The sequence below is a fragment of the Thermobia domestica genome, chromosome 14 (genome assembly GCF_964235325.1).
Source record: "Thermobia domestica chromosome 14, izTheDome1.hap1.1, whole genome shotgun sequence".
Classification (NCBI taxonomy): Eukaryota; Metazoa; Arthropoda; class Insecta; order Zygentoma; family Lepismatidae; genus Thermobia; species Thermobia domestica.
This window is the reverse complement of record NC_137467.1, coordinates 2,046,228-2,073,763: the sequence shown is the minus strand read 5'-3', so window position 1 is coordinate 2,073,763 and position 27,536 is coordinate 2,046,228. Positions and strand designations below refer to the sequence as shown.

Here is a 27,536-nt window from a genome sequence, read left to right as displayed (position 1 = left end):
AATAGAAAAACTAAATTAGAAATCAACTGTGTTTCACCTTGGGCATAAAGATCTACGTCACGAAAAGAAAGCGATAATATTCTTACTTTATTGTATTGTATTGAATTTGTTTCAAGCCACTTGAGAAATTAACGGAAACTCCCATTGCCACCATCACTGCCAGTAATGATAAATGTATCTAATACTAAGGAAGATAAAAAATTAAATTTACAGAAAGTGAATCTTTATTTATTTGCTATATTCATTGAAAACAGCTTACAGAGAGTTTGAACACAAAATAATTTTCAGGAGTTTTATTTGTATATTTGAAACATTACAAACACGTACTTGCGATAGCCTCAAACACATCCATTAGCCTGAGTGTTCTTTTACCATCATATCCAGCCAATAACATGACACCTCGTTATCACTTTCGAAGCACTTCGCTCTAAAGGTGTAGAGTTTGCCATACACCATAGGAAATTTGTCTTTGAATTTTCCAATAAAGTAGACAAAATCTTCAGGTGGACACTTTATTGTCTGAAAAAAATAAACAATGATTTTGAATGATATAATACAAATGCTATATAATGCCTTGTGAATTCAACAGTGTAATAACAAAAGCGTGAAAGATAAATTTTAAAATTCAAAATTGGTCACATTTATCTGACATGTATGGTGGCCAAAAAATCAGTTTACACTTTAAAAGAACAAATTTATATCTGTAGTAAAAAATCTGTACGAACTTCTGTACAAAGGCAAAAGAAATTAGGCACAATCTAGCATGAATGTTTGATGTTTCCCACAATATAAGATACTTTGTATGCAACGCCGATACATATATAGTCAGGTATTATTGATAACAAACTTTTATTTCCGTAAATGATTTATAAAAAGCATTTTCAATGTTCTGCCACAAATCAATGAAATTTTGTGGCTTTGCAACTGGATCGCTTTCTTATTTACACTAATTAATCAGAAAGTATAGATCACATAAACAAGGAGGTTGATCAATGTTTTATGGTCCAAAATCCACACAAGTCAAAATACCATTGAAAGAATGCAAATTTGCGAATAGCATCAAAATGAGCTGCACTTGTATTAAATATTCAGCACAATCGTAGCATCCAGATGGTGCTAATCCTTAAGAGAGTTTGCTCATGAGAACTCGTAGCAGTATTTTAATTTAATAGTGGAGTGCGCAATGTCTGAAATTATACATCCGTGTGAATTTCATGTTAAAATTGAATTAACACTTGATTTTTGTCCTTTCAATAATGCTTTAAAGTTCTCACACGGTTACCATTTTTTTCGTTCATCCAAGTCCAATATCAGGTATGAAAGATGGCCGCCTTCGCGAATGCACAGCGCTGTCCTTAAAACCCTATATATTCCAAAGTAATTGACCAATCTTCATGCAACAAACACCAAACGACGTAGAAAACAATTATTTTTTTTAAAAAAGTGACAATAACTATTACTTATTAATGCAATTAATGACATGAGAAATAATTTTATTTCAAATTTTGCACATTTTCTGACGTGTTTTCCCTATAGATTTTTTTAAATAACAAGTAAACGGTAAATAATTGAGAACAAAGTTCTGTACCTTTTAAAAGAGTAATAAATTGTCTTTAAATTGTCATTTATATCATTCAGTTTCGTTAAGAAACAACGAAATTATAACAAAGTAATAGTTCTTTTTTTTTTTTTTGCTTGATTTTCCCACATGAGTAGAGGGAGACGGAGACCTTTGGGAAAACCAACTATGAATCCGTGTTCTACTCCCATACAAGTAGTTTGATATGTTTCATGTTATACCCTGACATACACCCCTATTAGCGCACATAAAATATATCACCATTTAGGCAAAACTTCTAGAAAGTTCCAGAAATAGCCATAAAATTATAATGGAAAGCTCTAGGATGCTCTAAGGCTTCCATGGCATTTTATTAAAACGTTCTAGATCTTTCTGTATTTTTTCTAACATCATATAACTTTATAGAACTTGCCCAAACATTCTGGAACTTACCCGAAAATTCAAGAACATTTAAGAACATTCTTGAAAATTATAAAATGTTCTAGAACTTTCTCGAACATTCTAGAACTTTCCATCAGAATTCAATGTAAGTTTCTGGAACTTTCTAGTACTCGGACAAAGTATGTAAGTGCGGTGGAAAGTGGAACTACTCACAGTTTGAAGGAAAAACTGTGGGGTTATTTGCAGAATTTCAATTGCAACGCAAGCCTTATATCTTATCACTTGCTTTATGTTACCTTTAGTCCTCTTGTGACTTATCCTTCATTTCTAAAGTGTTTCCCCAATTGTTTCTTGTATTATCAGAAATAAAACTGTGTAATTAACTTACAAGACGGATTCATCAAATCCAAAAGAACTTCATTATAACCTCTGTATCCTGTGCCATGATCAGAAAAGAAGAGACGTAACTCGAAATCCATCTCTGAAATCACTAGAAAAGTTAATAACAATTGCAGTGGACAGAAGAAAATTTGGTGATCGTCAGTATTCAGCGGCCGCATCTCTTCTTAAACTGTTATCTCCTGAGCATCTGCAGGAAAAGGCAGCATTCTTCCACAAAGTCTGTTATTCTAGTTTAGTTCACAAAGTTTACTCTGATAACTCGAAGAGGATATATGAGGAGACTTTAGAACATGGATTCATAGTACCTACGGTTGCGAAAAGAGGACGTCCATCGAAATTAACAGTGAATAGTGCAAGTTCGGAGACAACAGTACAAGCTCCAAGCTCAACAAGGTCTTCTACCTTTCCATGTGACAAAAACAAATGCATATTTAGCAAGAGGCTGAGGGTGAACTTCATTTAGTGCAGACGTTATCCATGGCGCAAAAAATTAATTGAAAATTGTTCTGATAAATTGAAGTGTCGCCTTCTCACCTTGTTGAACGAACCCGGGGACTATGACATGAAATACCACTGTAAATGCTTAGCGTATGCTGAAGGGAAAATCCCCTTTATCAGAGCCACAAGAAACTGGATTGTTAACATTTTCGGCAGACATTTTGGCTGACATTGAATTACTAAATGTCTTGCAATGCACATTTTATTGGAATGAAGATGCAATAATAAGTATGCGGGATGTCAATACAACTTATCTTAATCTTCTCTCTGAGAAAAAGTGGAAACAAAGCTGATGGCAAGTATAAGCGTCATCTGAAATCACAAATACAGAAGAAGTTACCAAATGTGAACTTTGTCCGTCCACCACAAATGAACGCTTCTGAGAAAATCTGCGCTTTCAACACGATTGAAAGTGTCGTTCATAGCTACGAAAACATTTCTCATGCTGACGCAACTGCAGTACTCAAAGCATGACAAATAATTCGTGGCGAAATCCATGACATTGAACACTGCAAATTTGATGGATCTCTTGACGGGTATAGCTATCCGCCAATCCTCCAACAGTTCATGTGTTGGCTGATACAAGGCTGTAAGTCAGAGATTCAGACAACAAGACGAGCTGAAGAAGCAAATAAAGCCGCTAACAACTTATGCAAATTGGTTGTCGCTAACTGTAGATCTGATAGTCAAATTAACTATCATCCGAAACCATGACGATAGTAATTTCCGACAAGTTTATACGCCATTAACCATTGGGCTTTCACTATTCATTCATCACAAAACTAAAAGCAAACAGCTGGTAAATGCATTGGACAACTATGGAATTGGAGTTAATTATAAGAAAATAGAAGACATTGAAGTTAGATTTGCCAATGCAATGCAGACATTAATAAGACAGTATGATAATGTTCCTATACCTCCATTGACTGTTAAAGAGAAGCCAGTGGGGATTCCTATTGGTAACATTGTCTTTAATGAGGATACAGCTTTAGATATAGGAATAGACACTTTACACCGTAATGTATCAAAAGCGGTATTGCAATGAAGTAACGATGGTTCAGATCAGTCAGGAAAAACTTGCTCCAAGTGTGTGCATTTGTCAGTTTTCAGCTCCAGTTTCTCAGCCACAGACTCACAAAAGTTAGCACGAAGCAGTCATTTTGACTGCTTCAAGAAATATAATTTCGTATCACTTCTGGAATATTTTCGCTAAGGCCCTGAAATTCATTCACTTTTAATATTTTTGTACCCACTTGTTGATAGCATTAATAATAAGTTTATGCTTCTTTTTACAGGGGCGCTATTGTCAGTTATACCTAGAAGCACGAAGCAGTCATTTTGACTGCCTTATAAAGAGTATAGGAATTAGTGTTTCTGTTTGTAAGTTAAATATGGCAGTATTAAATATTTCTTATTTCTAGACAAAAGAAAAATTAAAACCTTTATTTATTGTAATTTGAGAGACAAAAATTAAGATAACTTGTTGTTTTATTAGGTATATTGTTATACATAGTTCCAGCTGTAACTTCATTTTGTGTGTGTGTGTGTGTGTGTGTGTTATGAGATATTTCTCAGTGTTTTATGGTCGAAAAACAAATTAGTTCAGATACATGGGGCCAACATCTACATGTTAGTGTGCACTTGAAGTTGTTTGAACTGAACCATGTACATTGACATTTTACGATGAGAACTCAAGAAATACTTCGAGTTTTACATCATGTCGCAGAAGATGAATCTGAGGATTCGAGTGAAGGGTATGGGAAACTGGAGTGATTTTGAACCTGAAGAAATCATTTTATATTCAAGTGATGAAGGACAGGAAGACAGCGATGGAGATAACAACTCCAGTAGTGGTGTCAGCTTTATTGCTCCAGATGGAACATTGTAGGAAAAAAATTGCATTTGAGACAAGGTGACGTTGGACGTACATCTAAGCAGAATATTGTTCGCGAAGTTCCAGGACCGACAAATTTTGCCGTGTGGCAAGTGTCTGAGGAAGAATGTAATAGTGATTTTCGTTTACTATTTGATAAATCTATGATGAGGCATATGCTAAAGCGCGCCTTTTCTGAAGCATATACGCAACTACAGTCAGCAATATGGACTTTTAACTCTTTCAAAACTACAGTCTTATTTGGGCCTTATTATTTATGGAGGTGTTTCGGCATTGCCTAGTGGGGTTTTGTGGGAAATATCAACAGAGCCACAATTTATAGGAAAATAATCAATAGGGATAGGGTTCTGTGAAACAAAACGGTATTAAAAGGCACAAGATCTGCATCACGTCAACGGAACAAATTCGCACTCGAGTCGGAACTGTGGGATAAGTTTATTGAGGACGGCATAAAATTTTACAAACCATATGATAACATGAACTTGACGAGCAAATTTATCCTACGAAAGTCAGAGTTTGATTTCTGCAATATATGCCAAATAAGCCCGATAAATTTGGCATCAAAATCTGGTTACTAGCTGACGTACAATTAGTCTATCCTCAATGGCTTTTCATATCTGAGCAATTGTTTGTAACGTCATGCTGGGACACAGTTAGGTGAAATTCTAGTGCCCAGTTTGATAAATCCTTTTACTGGAAAAGGAATAAATGTGACAAATGTAATAACTTCTTCATAACAAGGAAATTAGCTGAAAGGCATGTATCACTGTTATGTTTACCGCGATCAGAGTGGTAATGAATTAGCTGTCTACAAATGTAAAAGCAACAAAAGTCTCTGTGTGTTGAGTTCCATGTGTGAGTCAGTGTCAATTTCCAGGACACTATAAGAAAAAAGAAACGAAACTATAATGTATTACAATCAGATGAAGTTTAGTGTAGACATCGTGGATCAAATGGTGAAGAAACACAAAGTGAGTTGTGCGTATTGATTCCTGGAAGATGTACAGAGAAGCTACTAGAAAGAAAATCAGTAGGTGACAATATCTCTTACGTTTTTCCGAAGATTTGATTGTCATTGTCACTGCGCGTCCACACACAAAAGCGAAAAAAATGTCAAGAACCATTGTGTAAAAAAGAAAAGAAAACAGATAACATATGCTACAAATGTTGAAAGTATGTTTGTGGAAAGTGTGTACTGCAGAGATCCGAAGGCGAATTATCTGTTCCAAGTGTGGGTGACTTTGTGATGATATTCTTCGAACAATATATTTTCGAAAGATATCATAGCAAATATTATTTTACAATCAAATTTAAACCCTAAGAGTGACAGTAATCTCTTGTTTCTTTAATTATTTTAGAAATACTGATATGAAATTTATTATATTAGTAAATATTTTTAATATTACATATTAACGCCCTTAGTGTTTGAAAATAAAAATAATAAAATAAATCATATGCTTTCTAGACTTACTTCTAGATGTGTCTGATTGAAAATGTCAATAAAATAGTAATCATGTGTCACCATTCTTTTCTATTTTAGTCAAAAGCAGAAAGCAGTCAATTTGACTGCTTCGTGCTCCTAGGGGGTTCAAAATGTCCGTGCTTCTAGTGTTAACAAGTGGCGATGTACAGATGTGCAATGACAAGGAAATTATGTGGATTATGTCGTCATGTGCATGCATAGCAAATTCAAGCACATGTGATTCACAAAAGAAAAAATGAACGTTACGGGCCAAAACCTGTTGCGAAATTCATGATTCTTTGAACATCGTACAACGCTTTTCTATCCGAACCAGTTAACAAGACCAACGTTTTCGTTTTTGCACACATTTTAAGAATCCACCCACAGAATATGCAGGATTATTTAGCACAGAAATACTTTATATCCAACCTTGGATAATGTTCTTACTGCGGTATCTTCTGATCTAACATGCGCATAGGAAATTAGAGACGAAAATAACTATGTTATGTGCACTATTCAGGAGGAAAATTTTGGAAGCGTTTTGGAAGAGGAAGATGGACTATTGAGTGATATAATTAAGTTTGTACGGAACTATATGAAGCAATTTGAAGTTACGTTGCGCTACGTTCTGGCCACATGGGAGGTCAACTGATATTTCATCTTTCTTCTCAAGATGATCTCATAAAATATTTCTTTGCAAATGATCAACTAAGCTACGCCAGAATGACGAGTCTGTATTCTGCAGAAATGCGAGATCTGCAGAAAAGCAAGCCTGGAATATTTGAAAACCTAAAAGAAGGAAAATTTTGCTTCAACTAGTCCGGCCATCCTTCTACATCGATTGACTCAGATCACGGGATAAAACATCAGACCCGATCACCGAAAGTAACAGGAGGCATCACTGGATTGACACAAAATATGTCAGCTCTAAATCGCTATCTTTGGTCCACACCCGTTGTAACTCAATCCCTCCAAGAATTTGAAATGTTCTAAGCTTGAAAGGAATATGTGCAGTCACATAACCATCATCGTCTCGTTGGAATTTCAAAAACTCGAGTGCTGCAAAATGTAGACGAGTTGAGAAAGATTTTAATTCAGTATGGTAATACTTTTGTCGGAACAGGAGAGCTTGCAAACATCACAACCAAAGCAGTTGTTCCCGAGAAAATAAAAACAGATATTGTTCTCCATGATGTCAAGGAAACACAGCAAGAAGACCAGTTGGTAAAATCTCGACTTCATTGTTCCGCGCAGACATTGCTTGATAAAATGTGGAAGCTTAATTTGGGGTCCTACAAACATCTGGCGAAGAAGCTAACAAAAACTGTAGCCGGTAAAATTAACAAATTGAAGGAAAGCAGAAGTTTGTTGCGCGTTTTATAATCATCTGTCGTACACGCAATGATTTAGACATAAAATGTGTTTGGAGTGTTTGAGCTGTGTACGATCCCTCGAGCACTCTTTGCTGCGCATGGTTCGCTCCAATTGGGCACAATTAAGTAACTATTATTTGACTTTTGGAAGAAATGCTATATTCACGCAGCAGTACCGAACCAGAAATTGATGAAAAATCGAACAGTAGTGTTCAAAGTAAAAACATCATGATAATTGATGGAATGTCAGTTGTACAAAGCATGAAGAGGACCCCGACGGTGAAAACCTGCGCTGATTTTGCAACCGAGTTTGTGGAAAAAATAGAGTGGTTCCCACAATCATCAGACGAAATTCGCATTACATTCGATAAGTACATTGCAAATCCTTGAAGAAAAAATGCGAGCTAAGCGATGTGGAGGTACATCACTCTAGCTCCGCCTAGATACTACCACACACATCATTAATGTATCTATGAGCTATTTTCTTTCACATTCCAGCACAAAACGACATTTAACCCTTAACGGGTCACTATCTTTTCTGTCTGTTTCCGGCACTGCTTGCAAAACAACATATCCACAGACTACCTTCCGCGTAAAATTTACCAGAGTTGTCACCAGCAGGCAATAACTTCTCTGGATCGCGGAAAGCATGTAAACAAATAACCACAAGGAACAATACCTAAAAATAATAGTCTTCAAACGCAATAGGCAAGATCAAAAAATGTGTAGCCAAATGGTAACGAAAACTCGTTAAGGGTTAATGGCATTCTTGGCTAAAGAGACCATCGATTACTTAAGAAATATGTCTTTACAAAAGCAGATCATCATTGTGTGGGAGGATCGCGTAGAAGCAGCATCAGATTTGCTGGACGAGGAGTTGGAAAAGCACAGTAATAAGAAAGCGGATGCACTTATTATTCTCCATTCAATCCATGCTCGAAGAAAATACTATGCGCTCACTTGACAATATATTCACCAGATACACTCGTAACACTGGTTCTGTTACAGTATTTTCAAGACATTGGACCGCAAGTCACCTTTGTCGGTAATCTCCATGGAAGACGCGTAATTCAGTTTTGGGATCTCTATTCAGCTCTCGGAACAGATTTGTGTAGAGGACTATTAGGTTTCCATGCATTCACTGGCACAGATGTTTTTGGAAAATTTGCTGGAAAATCGAAGAAATCAGAATTTAAAATCAAAACAGTAACAAAAAATATTAGAGTCCTTTTTCTCTTTAGGACAGACTGTGGACTTACCAATCCATGAAACATGCAGTCATTTAGAGCGATTTGTTTCTTGTATATACCCAACAGCCACTGCCTTCAGTAGCGACCTCTCACAGTTGCAATGGCAACTCTTCTCACGCAAAAATGTCGAAGGGGATTGACTTCCAACAACATGCGCAAATTTAAAACCTCACATTTGGATAGCCCATTACGTGTGCCTTGTGTGGAGAAACAGTCACCTCCCCATCCCGAAGTTTTACCCCCAACAAATTACGGATGGACAGAAGAACAACATCGTTTCCAGCCAATCCTGTGTTTCCAGCTACCAGCGTCGGAAGTAATTCTGTTGAATGTTCAATGTGTCTCTAAACCTAGATGCAATGCATGCCGTTGCAAAAACGCAAAGTACCTTGCACGGAATTGTGTCAGTGTGGAGATGAGTCTGAAAATTCAGCAGGTCATGTGTTAGACTATGAAGGAAGTAATTCTGAAGAAGAATCAGTGTAACTATGAAGCAGTTTTATAACATTTTAAGGGAAACAAATCCAGAGAATCGTTTATAAACACAACGGTCACAGACATTCGCTACTCCACATTTAAGTATTCATATTAATGCATTTTAAAATAATTTTTCTAATTAGACAGCGTTGTGAATCAAATAAATGGGCGGTATTTTTTAAAATAAACATATTGATGCATATACTAACAGAGAAATATACTCCGTGCGCAAACTTTTCCTTTTCTTTTCGGAAACAACAAATTGTATTTATTCCTGATGATACATGTTACCATATTGCGCATAACGGCTGCTTTATAACGTTGTCCAAAATACTTTCTATTTCAGCGTTATCTTAGCAAAACATAATTATAATATACAATTTAAATATGTATTTTTACGTTCACGAAGTTTAATAAGTTTTCAAATGTTTCTGTTGACTAACGAAACTATTTTCACCGCCCATTAGGTATTCTTCTTAAGCTTTATTAAAGATATTGAATTATTATTATGAAGTCTGTTAAAGCAAATAAAATTATGTTTTACAATATTTAACATGATTGAATTAATACCGAAAGAAAACATGAGCAGGACGTAAGAATAGAGGATAATTCATTTGCAAGTGCTTCCACGTTCTGAGTTCGCTTGTCAGAGGTAAAAGCAATAAGTAGAGTACCAATTTTTCGCTCATCAGAAATATCACTCACGGATTAATATAATAGGTGCTTACCGGGTGTAAGCGAGAACAATGTTTTTGCTATGGCAGCCATTTTGATGGCCGCCATATTGGATTCGGCCAACCTATCAGACTGGGACCACTTCAATTCCTCTCCCATCGTATCATAATATCAACACATCCAACTGGAAAGATTTCAGCAAAGTGACTCTTTGGTTATTTTATTACTCTTAGCTCTCTCTATTCATGAGGAAAAATCAACCATAAAAATGAAATATTAATTTGTTATAATTTCCTTGTTTTTGTAAGCAAAGTGAATGATAAACACGACAATTTAAAGACAACTTATTAATCTTTTAAAAAGTACACAACGTTGGTCCCAATTATTTGCCGTTTACTTGTTATTTAAAAAAAATATAAAGAAAACACATCATAAAATGTGGGAAATTTGAAATATAATTATTTCTCTCGTTATTAATTACATCGATAAGTAATAATTCATGTCAAGTTTTAAAACAATGATTATTTTCTACGTCGTTTGTCGTTTGTTGCATGAAAATTGGTCAATTAATTTGGGGGATATAGGGCTTTAAAGACAGCGCTGTGCATTCGCGAATACGACCATCTTTGATAGCCGACATATTGGATTCGGATGAACGAAACAATGGGAACCGTGTTAGAATTTTAAGCAACACCGAAAGAATAAAATCAAGTGTTAGTTCAATTTTATCAAGAAATGCACATGGGATTACACAATACCCCCACTATATTCTTTTTAGAATTATATATATGCAGAATCTACTGGAAAAACAGTTTTGGGCTCCTTATATATATATATATATATATATATATATATATATATATATATATATATATATATATATATATATATATATATTGTCAAGGAACGTTAAATTCGGATATAAATTCTCGGCTATTTAAAGTTAAAGATGAAAATTAAATTATATTTAAAATTGGCTTGCATTTCAGAGTTGCTCTCAGATGAGAGAATAGCCAACAGTCTATTTTATGTGATCTTACAATTAACCAACTTATTCTTAAACATACATACTACACATAAATCATTATCAATTCTTGACAATAAATGACTAATTTAATAGCATGTGTTCAGAATCTAATTATTAGTATAACCTCTCGCATGATAGTCATGTAATTCCTGTCTATTACGGATAATAGACAGAAGCAACTAATATCGTGTCCGAAGAGCTTCTACATCCCAATAAGGCACGACAGGATGTTTGGTTGAGAATATATATATATATATATATATATATATATATATATATATATATATATATATATATATATATATATATTCTACATACGTATCAAGGGTAAATTAAAAAAAATTGCCAGATGAATACGGCAAATCCATTATCATCATCACGTATACTTTACCACTATTGACAACTAATTTGCAGCGAAAAAGCTACCATTTTCATTATATGTATATGGTGAACCATTTATCGTGATTTGAACGTATAAGGTTTAAAAGTAACAGGTAAACTACACTCACTATCGAAGTATCAAGATGGTAACATTATTTGTTATACTCCCTAAATACACCAAGACTAACAGTGGTACTAAACTACCATAAATGTTTTATTTCTTTTTTTTCAAATGGCACTACCCCAAATTATTACAAATTCCAAATATATTTTTAAAACGAAAATTTCAATTCGCATTTATCATTCAGTGTTTCAAGTTAAGGATGCCGCAGTAATAGAAACATTAATAATTTGGTGACCTCTGCAGTGACTATTTGACATGTATCTATTGGGTAGAAAGAAGCCCCAACGTTTTTTTTTCTCAAAAGGCTTTCCTTTGAACAAATGCTTACGTAAGTACGACACCGAATCGCATAAATGGTTTTAAATAGTTATATTCATGCCATTTTATCAATTCGATTTCTCGAACCATAATGGAGATCAAGAAAATGGCAGCATATTTTGCAACACTGCTTTACACTATGTAATTCCGAGAATTTGTTGAAATTACTCCCACCAAAAATCATTGTTGTGATACAAGAAAAGAAAAAGACCACAAGATGAGTTTTTAAAATCCTCAAAACATTAAGGAATATAGCAATATTTAACAATGTCTTTAATATTTTCGAAAGTGCTTGACATATCAAATATGCTATACATATGACTTTTATGACTATTAAAATCAATGTACATAATTAGAGCTTCTTCGTGACTAAGCGGTTAGCGTACGTGCTTTTTTCGTGGGAAACGTGGGTTCGAATCTCGGTGGGAGCTTATATGGTTCCGACTCTACGTTAATCAGTAGGTTGTGTCTCACAGAGCCTCGCTGCTGAAAGCGACGTTAAAGTCAAAATCAACTGAAATCAATGTACATAATTAGATGGATTGAATATTTCCAAAAGGAGAGATAGGATGATTTGACATATTATGAGATATGGATGAATCTTACCACTGGCTTTGGATGCAATGGCGGAAAGAAAATGTTTAGAGAAAGAGCGTGATTGAAGTAAACTGACCAAATGATGGAGAAGAAAATGTAAATGTACAAAACAAATCGAGAGTAGGATACGGAAGAGCAGAAAGGTGTGTCAAAATGATTGAGAATTACCGTCCTGTGTAGAAAACAAGATGAATTTTAGTAAGAACTAAAACCCTTTCTCCTGAATTTGGCTTATGTCATAATTAAATTGAGACTAGATTTTAGGGCTATATAATTTTATATGATGTGATAATTAAATTGAGACTAGATTTTAGGGCTATATAATTTTATATGATGTGATAATTAAATTGAGACTAGATTTTAGAGCTATATAATTTTATATGATGTGATAATTAAATTGAGACTAGATTTTAGGGCTATATAATTTTATATGAAGTGATAATTAAATTGAGACAAGATTTTAGGGCTATATAATTTTATATGATGTGATAATTAAATTGAGACTAGATTTTAGGGCTATATAATTTTATATGATGTGATAATTAAATTGAGACTAGATTTTAGGGCTATATAATTTTATATGATGTGATAATTAAATTGAGACTAGATTTTAGAGCTATATAATTTTATATGATGTGATAATTAAATTGAGACAAGATTTTAGGGCTATATAATTTTATATGATGTGATAATTAAATTGAGACTAGATTTTAGGGCTATATAATTTTATATGATGTGATAATTAAATTGAGACTAGATTTTAGAGCTATATAATTTTATATGATGTGATAATTAAATTGAGACTAGATTTTAGAGCTATATAATTTTATATGATGTGATAATTAAATTGAGACTAGATTTTAGAGCTATATAATTTTATATGATGTGATAATTAAATTGAGACTAGATTTTAGAGCTATATAATTTTATATGATGTGATAATTAAATTGAGACTAGATTTTAGGGCTATATAATTTTATATGATGTGATAATTAAATTGAGACTAGATTTTAGAGCTATATAATTTTATATGATGTGATAATTAAATTGAGACTAGATTTTAGGGCTATATAATTTTATATGATGTGATAATTAAATTGAGACTAGATTTTAGAGCTATATAATTTTATATGATGTGATAATTAAATTGAGACTAGATTTTAGAGCTATATAATTTTATATGATGTGATAATTAAATTGAGACTAGATTTTAGAGCTATATAATTTTATATGATGTGATAATTAAATTGAGACTAGATTTTAGAGCTATATAATTTTATATGATGTGATAATTAAATTGAGACTAGATTTTAGAGCTATATAATTTTATATGATGTGATAATTAAATTGAGACTAGATTTTAGGGCTATATAATTTTATATGATGTGATAATTAAATTGAGACTAGATTTTAGAGCTATATAATTTTATATGATGTGATAATTAAATTGAGACTAGATTTTAGAGCTATATAATTTTATATGATGTGATAATTAAATTGAGACTAGATTTTAGAGCTATATAATTTTATATGATGTGATAATTAAATTGAGACTAGATTTTAGAGCTATATAATTTTATATGATGTGATAATTAAATTGAGACTAGATTTTAGAGCTATATAATTTTATATGATGTGATAATTAAATTGAGACTAGATTTTAGGGCTATATAATTTTATATGATGTGATAATTAAATTGAGACTAGATTTTAGAGCTATATAATTTTATATGATGTGATAATTAAATTGAGACTAGATTTTAGAGCTATATAATTTTATATGATGTGATAATTAAATTGAGACTAGATTTTAGAGCTATATAATTTTATATGATGTGATAATTAAATTGAGACTAGATTTTAGAGCTATATAATTTTATATGATGTGATAATTAAATTGAGACTAGATTTTAGAGCTATATAATTTTATATGATGTGATAATTAAATTGAGACTAGATTTTAGAGCTATATAATTTTATATGATGTGATAATTAAATTGAGACTAGATTTTAGAGCTATATAATTTTATATGATGTGATAATTAAATTGAGACTAGATTTTAGAGCTATATAATTTTATATGATGTGATAATTAAATTGAGACTAGATTTTAGAGCTATATAATTTTATATGATGTGATAATTAAATTGAGACTAGATTTTAGAGCTATATAATTTTATATGATGTGATAATTAAATTGAGACTAGATTTTAGAGCTATATAATTTTATATGATGTGATAATTAAATTGAGACTAGATTTTAGAGCTATATAATTTTATATGATGTGATAATTAAATTGAGACTAGATTTTAGGGCTATATTATTTTATATGAAGTGATAATTAAATTGAGACTAGATTTTAGGGCTATATAATTTTATATGATGTGATAATTAAATTGAGACTAGATTTTAGAGCTATATAATTTTATATGATGTGATAATTAAATTGAGACTAGATTTTAGGGCTATATAATTTTATATGAAGTGATAATTAAATTGAGACAAGATTTTAGGGCTATATAATTTTATATGATGTGATAATTAAATTGAGACTAGATTTTAGAGCTATATAATTTTATATGATGTGATAATTAAATTGAGACTAGATTTTAGGGCTATATAATTTTATATGATGTGATAATTAAATTGAGACTAGATTTTAGGGCTATATAATTTTATATGATGTGATAATTAAATTGAGACTAGATTTTAGGGCTATATTATTTTATATGAAGTGATAATTAAATTGAGACTAGATTTTAGGGCTATATTATTTTATATGAAGTGATAATTAAATTGAGACTAGATTTTAGGGCTATATAATTTTATATGAAGTGATAATTAAATTGAGACTAGATTTTAGGGCTATATAATTTTATATGATGTGATAATTAAATTGAGACTAGATTTTAGGGCTATATTATTTTATATGAAGTGATAATTAAATTGAGACTAGATTTTAGGGCTATATTATTTTATATGAAGTGATAATTAAATTGAGACTAGATTTTAGGGCTATATAATTTTATATGAAGTGATAATTAAATTGAGACTAGATTTTAGGGCTATATAATTTTATATGAAGTGATAATTAAATTGAGACTAGATTTTAGGGCTATATTATTTTATATGAAGTGATAATTAAATTGAGACTAGATTTTAGGGCTATATTATTTTATATGAAGTGATAATTAAATTGAGACTAGATTTTAGGGCTATATAATTTTATATGAAGTGATAATTAAATTGAGACTAGATTTTAGGGCTATATAATTTTATATGAAGTGATAATTAAATTGAGACTAGATTTTAGGGCTATATAATTTTATATGATGTGATAATTAAATTGAGACTAGATTTTAGGGCTATATTATTTTATATGAAGTGATAATTAAATTGAGACTAGATTTTAGGGCTATATTATTTTATATGAAGTGATAATTAAATTGAGACTAGATTTTAGGGCTATATAATTTTATATGAAGTGATAATTAAATTGAGACTAGATTTTAGGGCTATATAATTTTATATGAAGTGATAATTAAATTGAGACTAGATTTTAGGGCTATATAATTTTATATGATGTGATAATTAAATTGAGACTAGATTTTAGAGCTATATAATTTTATATGATGTGATAATTAAATTGAGACTAGATTTTAGGGCTATATAATTTTGTATGATGTGATAATTAAATTGAGACAAGATTTTAGGGCTATATTATTTTATATGAAGTGATAATTAAATTGAGACAAGATTTTAGGGCTATATAATTTTATATGATGTGATAATTAAATTGAGACTAGATTTTAGGGCTATATAATTTTATATGATGTGATAATTAAATTGAGACTAGATTTTAGGGCTATATTATTTTATATGAAGTGATAATTAAATTGAGACTAGATTTTAGGGCTATATTATTTTATATGAAGTGATAATTAAATTGAGACTAGATTTTAGGGCTATATAATTTTATATGATGTGATAATTAAATTGAGACTAGATTTTAGGGCTATATAATTTTATATGATGTGATAATTAAATTGACACTAGATTTTAGGGCTATATAATTTTATATGATGTGATAATTAAATTGACACTAGATTTTAGGGCTATATTATTTTATATGAAGTGATAATTAAATTGAGACTAGATTTTAGGGCTATATAATTTTATATGATGTGATTATTAAATTGAGACTAGATTTTAGAGCTATATAATTTTATATGATGTGATAATTAAATTGAGACTAGATTTTAGGGCTATATAATTTTATATGATGTGATAATTAAATTGAGACTAGATTTTAGGGCTATATAATTTTATATGAAGTGATAATTAAATTGAGACAAGATTTTAGGGCTATATAATTTTATATGATGTGATAATTAAATTGAGACTAGATTTTAGGGCTATATAATTTTATATGAAGTGATAATTAAATTGAGACTTGATTTTAGGGCTATATAATTTTATATGATGTGATAATTAAATTGAGACTAGATTTTAGAGCTATATAATTTTATATGATGTGATAATTAAATTGAGACTAGATTTTAGAGCTATATAATTTTATATGATGTGATAATTAAATTGAGACTAGATTTTAGGGCTATATAATTTTATATGATGTGATAATTAAATTGAGACTAGATTTTAGGGCTATATAATTTTATATGATGTGATAATTAAATTGAGACTAGATTTTAGAGCTATATAATTTTATATGATGTGATAATTAAATTGAGACTAGATTTTAGGGCTATATAATTTTGTATGATGTGATAATTAAATTGAGACAAGATTTTAGGGCTATATTATTTTATATGAAGTGATAATTAAATTGAGACAAGATTTTAGGGCTATATAATTTTATATGATGTGATAATTAAATTGAGACTAGATTTTAGGGCTATATAATTTTATATGATGTGATAATTAAATTGAGACTAGATTTTAGGGCTATATAATTTTATATGATGTGATAATTAAATTGAGACTAGATTTTAGAGCTATATAATTTTATATGATGTGATAATTAAATTGAGACTAGATTTTAGGGCTATATAATTTTGTATGATGTGATAATTAAATTGAGACTAGATTTTAGGGCTATATAATTTTATATGATGTGATAATTAAATTGAGACTAGATTTTAGGGCTATATAATTTTATATGATGTGATAATTAAATTGAGACTAGATTTTAGGGCTATATAATTTTATATGATGTGATAATTAAATTGAGACTAGATTTTAGGGCTATATAATTTTATATGATGTGATAATTAAATTGAGACTAGATTTTAGAGCTATATAATTTTATATGATGTGATAATTAAATTGAGACTAGATTTTAGAGCTATATAATTTTATATGATGTGATAATTAAATTGAGACTAGATTTTAGGGCTATATAATTTTGTATGATGTGATAATTAAATTGAGACTAGATTTTAGGGCTATATAATTTTATATGAAGTGATAATTAAATTGAGACAAGATTTTAGGGCTATATAATTTTATATGATGTGATAATTAAATTGAGACTAGATTTTAGGGCTATATAATTTTATATGAAGTGATAATTAAATTGAGACAAGATTTTAGGGCTATATAATTTTATATGATGTGATAATTAAATTGAGACTAGATTTTAGGGCTATATTATTTTATATGAAGTGATAATTAAATTGAGACAAGATTTTAGGGCTATATAATTTTATATGATGTGATAATTAAATTGAGACTAGATTTTAGGGCTATATTATTTTATATGAAGTGATAATTAAATTGAGACAAGATTTTAGGGCTATATAATTTTATATGATGTGATAATTAAATTGAGACTAGATTTTAGGGCTATATAATTTTATATGATGTGATAATTAAATTGAGACTAGATTTTAGGGCTATATAATTTTATATGATGTGATAATTAAATTGAGACTAGATTTTAGAGCTATATAATTTTATATGATGTGATAATTAAATTGAGACTAGATTTTAGGGCTATATAATTTTGTATGATGTGATAATTAAATTGAGACTAGATTTTAGGGCTATATTATTTTATATGATGTGATAATTAAATTCAGACTAGATTTTAGGGCTATATAATTTTATATGATACTGTTCTTTGCCCTGTGTTATTGAGTGATATATGTATGAGCTAATAGTCTGGGAACAATGGTCAAGGAAGAGGTCCAGTGGGATATATTAAGGGTCCTCACTACAGCGAAATTAAACTACCGCTAATTTTAGAGTTTTTCTGTAATATCTTCGAAGCAAATAAAAATATTCGAAAAGCAGAAACGTAGTGAACTAGACAATACGATTTTGCATATGATACCGTTATCACAACTCATTTATCTGCTTTCAATTTGGAACTGTAGATAGATTTAGTATTTTCGCTGATTCTGTAAATAGCGGCATTCCAAAAGCAGATAGGTGAATTGTGGTAAAGGTATCACATGCAAAATCATATTGTCTAGTTCACTACGTTTCTGCTTTTCGAATATTTTTATTTGTTTTGAAAATATTACAGAAAAACTCTAAAATTAGCGGTAGTTTAATTTCGCTCTAGTGAAGACCCTTAAGTAGCAAGTTTCAGAGATTGCCGAGTCTCCTCGCCTTTTTGTACAGAATAAGAATTTGTATGGTGATAACCTGGCATTCTGTGTAGACTGCAGATATTGAATAAAAACAAAATGGTGGAAAGTATCCTTCCGACGACACTGCATCCAAACTTTAAACTTTATATCTCACTAATTAATTAAGCTAGGAAGGTCATTTTTATGCCGATGTATTCCTGAGAAATGTAGCTTTCCAGCGATGTAGGTTTTACTGATCTCGTGGTTTTGAGGGGTAAGGGGGAGGGTAAATTTGTTTCTTTTTTCCTGTTTTTGCCCTTTCCGCATTTAAACGTGGGGTTATAGTCCCCCAAAAGTCATAAAAGGATACAGATTGATATGAAAAATAAGAATGTGTGTCGCAATAGCTTTCCAACGACGTATCATTTACGATGCTGGAATAATTAGAGCCAATGCTATGAATTTTGTTTCTTGCACTAGAGAAGCATCGTAAGGGCCGATTCAAGGTAGTATTGACTATGGACATTTTAAATTTGTGTTGTAACGATGAAATAATAATAACAACAACATCGGAAACATTATTATTAATAATAATATTATGGCAATTTCAGGAAAATGAGATCAGGTTGTCACGGTAGTGTGGTTTCCATACGACCCATTGTGCCATGTTCTGAACCAGAGACCTGCACGGGCCGTACTCGGCCCGAAGCCCGGCCCGGCCCGGCCCGGCCCGCGAACATTACTTAGGCGGGCCGACTCTGTTATTTCTTTGGGCCTGGCCAGGCTTGGGCGGGCCGACACTGATTTCTCTTCTGGTCGGGCCAAGCTGGGGCTGATTAATTGCAATTCTTTCATAATTATTGACTTTCTTTAAACGATAATTAGAATAACGGCAAACGTTGAAGAAGTGTGCCCGTAAAAAAAGTTACAAAATGAAACTTTTAAAATTTATCGGGCCCGGGGCGGGTTTGGTCCAAGAATTTAAAAAAAATTATCGGGCCGGGCCGGACTCGGGCTGAAAACCTCCAAAACTTTTCGGGCCCGGGCTTGGCCGGGCCTACTTACATTCGGGCTAGGCTGGGCTCGGGCCGAAAAATTCGGCCCGTGTAGGTCTCTATTCTGAATCTACAAACCTTATTACAAGTAATCTACAACCAAAAATCATGAGTTACGTTGCAGAAAGCGACAACCATTTATCTATGTATGAACCAGAGCTTAGTAATTTTGCTTGGCTGCTGATGCACAAAGCTTGTATCTTAAATACCGATATTTCAAATTCAGTGCCTTCTCCTACTTGGACGAGATTCATGTCCAGAATAGGAGAGGCAAATGAGGCAAACCCTGTACGTGTTACAAAGGTCTCTTCCTTGCCATTAATTTCTGTAGCACCAACAGACCAGTGAGTACAACTAACATTCATAACTCATTTTCAAAAGCTTACCAAATTTGTGAACGATAATTAAAATATAGAAGGTGTGGTAACTGTTCATATATATGGCTTTACATAAGCCACTTAAGCAGCTTCAAATGGCTAATGATGTTCGGAATGGAAAATAGCTTTTAAAACCTGGAGAATTACATACAGTTATTGCTCAACTGCGAAACATAGGAGCATACATTGAAGGCAGTGGAATTCCAGAGCTTTGGGTGAAAAGTGATATATATATATATGGACCTGCAGTAATAAGACAGATCCTTGGAGGAGAACATATTCGTCGTGGAATAGAAGCATATTTTATACAATGTCGGCACTCTCAATATTGAGTTGAGTTGATTTTAGTTTAGCGTCCCTTTCAGCAGCGAGGCTATATGAGACGTGGACCTACTGTTTAACGTGGAATCCGAACCACATGACTCTCAATATTGCAAGCACTATATCGGCATTATGAATTCCGGCATGAGTTTGAAAATGAATATCCTGGTGTGCTAGAAGAAGTTAATCAATCTGTCAATGAATTGTTGGTTTCCTCAGAGATAGACGATAAACTGAAACATTGCAGTACTATCGCAATTTCAAAAGGAAAGAAAATACTAGAAAAGCTCAAAGGCTTCTCAGAAAAGGAAGAAACATTGCCACAAACGTTTTAATTTGCACGCATATATATAAATATGATTCAAACGATGTTGCACTTTGTGAAAGCATTAAGATCTGGAAACTGGAATTTAGCACTTGTATCACAAAAGAACTCCCTAAATATTTCTTCTGTATGGATTGACAAAACTACGCAATGATGCTATCACTGCTCTTGTGTGAAACTGATTACTTAAAGAAAACTGACAAATTAACATGGGATGAATTAAAGAGTAGTAATTGAGTGGTACACAAAAGCTGTACTCCTTTTACGTGACTTGCGGCAGATGAGGCTTTGTAATATACGAACAATGCTTTGGAACATAATGTAAGAATGAAAATGCAAGGTGGTCTCATTGAAATTTCTCTAAATGAAGAAATGAAATGAAATGAAATCTGTGAGTTTTACGTCCCACGGTTATGCCGGTTAGGCTAAAGGAGACGGTGATTATGAGAAATGAATGAAATGGTGGAATGAAGAAAGTGGGAGGAAACGGGAGCACCCCGGGAATACCCACGCTTAAATGAAGAAGCAAGAACTAGATCTTGTGGCAGATCCTGAGTCCAGCAGCAGAGAAGCTTGACAACATTGCTGGACTATCATATTTAGGAGGGAACGGTCAACATCAAGGTTCTTTGGAGCTTAGAAAAAGAGAAATTGAAAGCTAGTAAATACATTGAAATCCACAACAAATCCTTTTAGCGTAAAGAATGGCAAACTAACATATGTTACCACAGGAAGAGTCTTCCAGAAAGACACAGAGAAAGACATGATCAGTGCAAAAGAAATAGGTGACCAGCTGAGAGCAATTTTTATTGAAAAACAAATTTCAAATAAATGTGGATATTTCTGGTCGAAAATGAAGAAAACAAATCTCAAAAACTGCAAAAATTGTTTCTTAAAAGGCACAAGTGTATTTAAATGGTAAAGTATAGTCTCTTTTTAAGACTTCTTTTAGCATCAAGATCAAGGCCTGATATTGATATTAAGTCGTGCATAAACTAACATGAGTTGTCAGTTATACCCAAAGTACTTTTCTCTGCTGATGGTAAGATGCATCACTGTCTGTCAAACCATAAGCTATAAATAATTTTGGAAGAATTACTAAGTGTGGAAAATGAGATCTCTCAAGAGATACTCATGAACTGAAAGTAGAGCCATAGGTAGCTTTTACAAACAATAGTGTATAACGTGATACAGATGAAAGTAACAATAGCTTATAGTATGGCAGAACTTCATAGCACTGGTAAACCAGAATATATAAAGACATGCCAAGATTTATCATTACATTTCTATGCGTGTGTTTTCTCGAAGTGTGTGCAATATGAAGAGCTACATGTGGTTTCTGATTCATATATATTGTATGATTTTCTTTGGAAATGGCCCCACGCGATCTGAGAAGGGGATCAGATGTAGTCCAATTTCAAATACATCCATCAACTAACACATTAAAGACAAGCTTAAAGAAACGTTTGTCTAACGACCAAAACTAACTTGTTTGCAATCACACTTTTTGAACTCGGTAATGAACAAAAGAAGAATATTGTGAGTTGGCAAAATAAGGCAGCAGCAACTCATATATATGTGAACGAGTTGGAAACAACACAAGAAGAAGCAGATATAAAAAGAAATTCCTCATGCAGCATCTTTAAGAAAGGAAAAGGCTAATAGAGCTCATGTATATTCACCTAATACAGATATCCTTATATTTGCGCTAAGAATATATCCTATTCTCCCCGTTAACATAGGTATATATCTTGGTCAAGGAATGACACGATTCGTACGACTAATACGCTTGTATGACGAACTTGGAGGTGTGAAAGCTGCAGGACTTCCTGGACTTCATACACTTTCAAGGTGTGATACTACTGCATCTTTTGTCAACAAGGAAAGTGAACTTGGTGGAAAGCCTTCAAAAGCACAACGTAAGACGTTCAGATGCTCTGGCAAAATTATGAGAAATATTACTTGTTCCTTCAACAAAGATGTGAACTCTTGAAAAAAATTTTCTACCAGGTATACGATACATACGAAATACGAAAATCACCAATATAGGTGAAACAAGATAATGGTTATACCCTAAGAGACTTCTAGAAGATGAAAAGCTCCCCAAGAAGAGGAAATTTGGAAACTGCAATATTAAGGACCAATATTGAAAGCTCATCAATGGCAACAGTATCCCACAGTCCCAGGTTCAACTGAATTTGGATGGAAAAAAGTAGAATATAGATATGAACCGGTTATATGTAGAACGCCCTCACTGCCTGAAACTATACTTGATCTTCCTAATTGTAGCTCTAAACAGAGAAGATGTTCTAGTGGTTATTCTTGTAGTCTTAAGTTAAGGTGTACAGAATTATGTGAGTGTAGAGGGAATGGAACAGTATGTAATAACAGAGGAGAAACCAATTAAGACAGTGACCCAGAGACTGACAGTGAAGAATTTAATATAGCATAATATAATGGTGATGAGAGTGAAAATGACGACATTACATAATGATGCCATGGTGAATTGAATACTCACAAATTAGTCATATGGAAACCTACTTTCCTATTTTGAACTTTAATACTAGAACTTAACGTGGTTATTAACGGAAACAAAAGAATGCTATTAATTACTATTATGTTTAATTTCTTTCTAATCATTTTTAGAAAATTTTCTTTAAGTAATATGTGTGGTTAGAATTATAAAGCAGTTTTTACTTTAATAACATTAAAACTTACTGTTCGATGCATCATTTACACTAAATGAATTATAAATGTGAGAATGACCAGATATTGGTTGACATACTCTAAAGAAATAAAAAAAATTGTAGACCTTCATATTGTTGAACGTAGCATTGCCTCTAATTATTCAAGCATCATAAATGATACATCGTTGGAAAGCTACTGAAACACAGATTCTCATTTTTTATACCAATTTGTATCATTCTATATCTTAACGGGGTTATAGCACCGCGTTTAAATGGGGAAAGGGCAAAAACAGAAAAAATAGACAAATTTACCCTCCCCTTCCCCCTCAAAACCTCTCACATCAGTAAAATGGACATTACTGGAAAGCTATATCTTTCAGAAATACATCGGCATAAACATGATCTTCTTATTTAATTAGGTAGTGAGATATAAGGGTTGAAAAGTTGGATGCAGGGGCGTCGGAAGGATACTTTCCGCCATTTTGTTTTTATTGAATATCTGCTGTCTGCACAGAATGCCAGGTTATCACCATGCAAATTCTTATTCTGTACAAAAAGGTGAAGAGACTCGACCATCTCTCACACTTGTTTCATAATATATCCGACGGGACACCATTTGTTCCCAGACTATAAAAGATCTTAATGCAAACAAATTTGCCTTCTACGTGGAGTTCGTTTAAAATCGAGGAATTCTCTTATATACTTTGTGAAGAACTCATATAGAAAACGAGTTCATTCATAGCTAAAACAAAATATGTTATCACCTTCAGTGAAGCAGAATACACTTTGATCTTAATAACGGATATAGATGGTTCGAAGTACGTTTTAATTGTGGATTTAAGTCTCATATAGTTTCAGTGCTAAAGAGAGGCATCAAACGGAAAATGTCAAATTGAGTCTTAAAATAACTTTAATATTCGAAGTTACTTAAACATTTGTCACAGAGAATTAAAACACAATTTGGACTAGATGTAAAAATAATATAACATGAAATTGGCAGATTTCTTCTTTAAAACCCATTTCTTTCCAGGTTTTGATCTCATTGCTGGTTTTATTATTGTTACAATTTGTATATAGAAGTAACTCTAAATACTAATCTGAGTTACGTATAACTACGGGAAAATATTTTGGTACTTATTGCCTGCCACCTCTTTCTACGAGCTCTAAATTCTATCAGTGAAAAATATTTGTATTAAAATTTAAGTTATTTTATGTTAAATGCATAAATTTATAGCCTGGAATTGATAAGTGCATGATGACATCCTGATATATCACTTGATTTCAAAAGTGGTTAAATAAATTACTCATGATGTTCCGCTCACTATATAATTTAAATTGAAATCTAAAAGTGTTATATTCATTTAATTAAATAATTTAACATTCTGCTGCGTACAGCAACTACTCTCTGTTTCACCCTAGGAACATTCTAAAACGGAAATAACGTTCAACGAGACGTCTTAGAGGGGCCGATATGAGAAAATGAAAAGCGGAAGAACATAAGCCAAACAGCGCAGCGGAAGCGAGTCAAATAATAATAATAATAATAATAATAATAATAATAATAATAATAATAATAATAATAATAATAATAATAATAATAATAATAATAATAATAATAATAATAATAATATAAGATAACGTGGGTTCCTGTCACCACGCCATGGCGCGTCCTGAGGTTGCTGATCGTGGAGAAGGCCTCTAGATATAGAGGTTAGCTGCGAATATACTGAATAAGCAGTCGCGGACAGCCGACTAGAAGTGGTCCTCCAGCTTGGGGGTTTGGGTAGGGCTAACAACCTCATCTTGTAAAAAAAAAGCACTTGTTCAGAAATATTCACAAAAGCCTCGGACAAGGACTGATAACTTGGCACGACCACAGAGAAAGAAAATGAACATGAGATTTGGAACATGGAATATTAGGAGTCTTTATAGGGCAGGCGCGTTAAAATCCGTAACGAATGAGTTAGAGAATGGACGTAGTAGAAGTTCAAAGAGTTAGGTGGGAAGGAAATGGATCTGAGAATTCCGGAAATTTTACGTTCTTTTATGGGGAAGGAAATAAAACTCACCAGTTAGGAACAGGGTTTTTCGTTCATAAACGTATATTACCAGCAATTAAACGGGTTGAATTTGTTACTGGTAGACTTTCTTTTATTACTCTTAAGGGGCGGTGGTGTGATATTTTTTTAAATGTACAAGCCCCAACTGAAGATAAGGATGATGATATAAAAGACAGTTTTTACGAAGAAGTGGAACGGATATTTGACCAACTCCCGCGATACCATATAAAAATTCTATTAGGGGATTACAATGCGAAGCTAGGACGAGAGGATATTTTCAAACCGATTATAGGGAACGAAAGTCTGCATAAGGAAAGTAATGACAACGGTGTTAGACTCGTGAACTTTGCAACATCCAAAGACCTAATCGTGAAGAGTACAAAATTCCCACATCGCGACGTTCATAAATACACTTGAACATCACAAGACGGAAAAACACACAAACAAATTGATCACGTTTTAGTAGATAGAAGAAGGCAATCTACCATAATTGATGTCCCGTCGTTTAGAGGGGCTGATTGTGACACTGACCACTACCTGGTAGTAGCGATAATACGAGAGAGGTTATCGTTGAATAAATGTAATATTCATTGTCCGAAAACGAAGAGACTGAATTTAAAGAAATTAGAAGAGGGCCAGGTAAGAGAGAAATACCAGATTGAAGTTTCGAATAGATTCTCGGCTTTAGAAGATTCGGAGTGCACTAGCGTTGAGGATACCTGGATTGAAATTAGAGATAGCTTTAAACTTTCAGCAAAAGAAAAACTGGAACACGCGGAAATACGTAGGAACAAACCATGGTTCGACTAGGAATGCATTAAACTAAAAGAGAAGAGAAAACAGGCAAATTCCCGCTGGCTACAAAATCCTAATGAAATAACTACACACAATATCGCAGATATCAGACGGGAACATTTCTAAACCTTTTAGAATAAAGAAACGCGATTTTTTGAAAGCTAAAATTAAGGAACTTGAAGATAATAGTAAAAATAAAAACATCCGGGACATGTTTAAGGGAATCAACGAATTTAAGAAAGCCTATCAACCTCGTGCTTATATATTAAAGAAATCTGACGGTACAGTTCTCACTGACACGGATAGCATCTTAAATAGATGGAAAGATTTCTTTGACAATTTGCTTAACACGCAACCAAAAACTAGTGTGCGTGGAGAAAAGGTGATACACGCCGCAGAACCGTATATTCCAGAACCCAACCGAATAGAGGTAGAAACCGCTATAAAGAAATTAAAGAAACACAAATCTCCGGGTGTAGATGAAATTCCGGCTGAGTTAATTTTAGCTGGAGGCGAAAAATTGTGGAACAAGATACACAAACTCATTCTCCTTATATGGAACAAGGAACAACTGCCACAAGAGTGGAAAGAATCAATCATTGTTCCAATTCACAAGAAAGGCAACAAAACTGACTGTAATAATTATCGAGGCATTTCTCTTCTGTCAACATCCTATAAAATCCTTTCAAATATTCTATTAGCAAGATTGACCCCATACGCAGATGAAATTTTTGGAGATTATCAGTGCGGATTTAGACGAGATCGATCAACTATCGATCAAATATTTACCATCTGCCAAATACTCGAAAAAAAGTGGGAATACAATACCCCAGTACATCAACTATTTATTGATTTTAGAAAGGCGTACGACTCGGTTAGGA

At 32.5% G+C, this 27,536-nt stretch overlaps 1 protein-coding gene across 1 annotated transcript in view; it reads right to left on the bottom strand.

Annotated features, from left to right (window-relative positions):
* Positions 1 to 261: 261 nt before the first annotated feature.
* Positions 262 to 27,536, bottom strand: part of LOC145670549 (uncharacterized) — a 56,547-nt gene continuing 29,272 nt past the window's right edge. Inside the window, exon 4 of the mRNA XM_081739355.1 lies at positions 262 to 519. Within this exon, the coding sequence (XP_081595481.1) occupies positions 352 to 519 (168 nt within the window). The 3' untranslated portion in view covers positions 262 to 351. The remainder of the gene's footprint in view (positions 520 to 27,536) is intronic.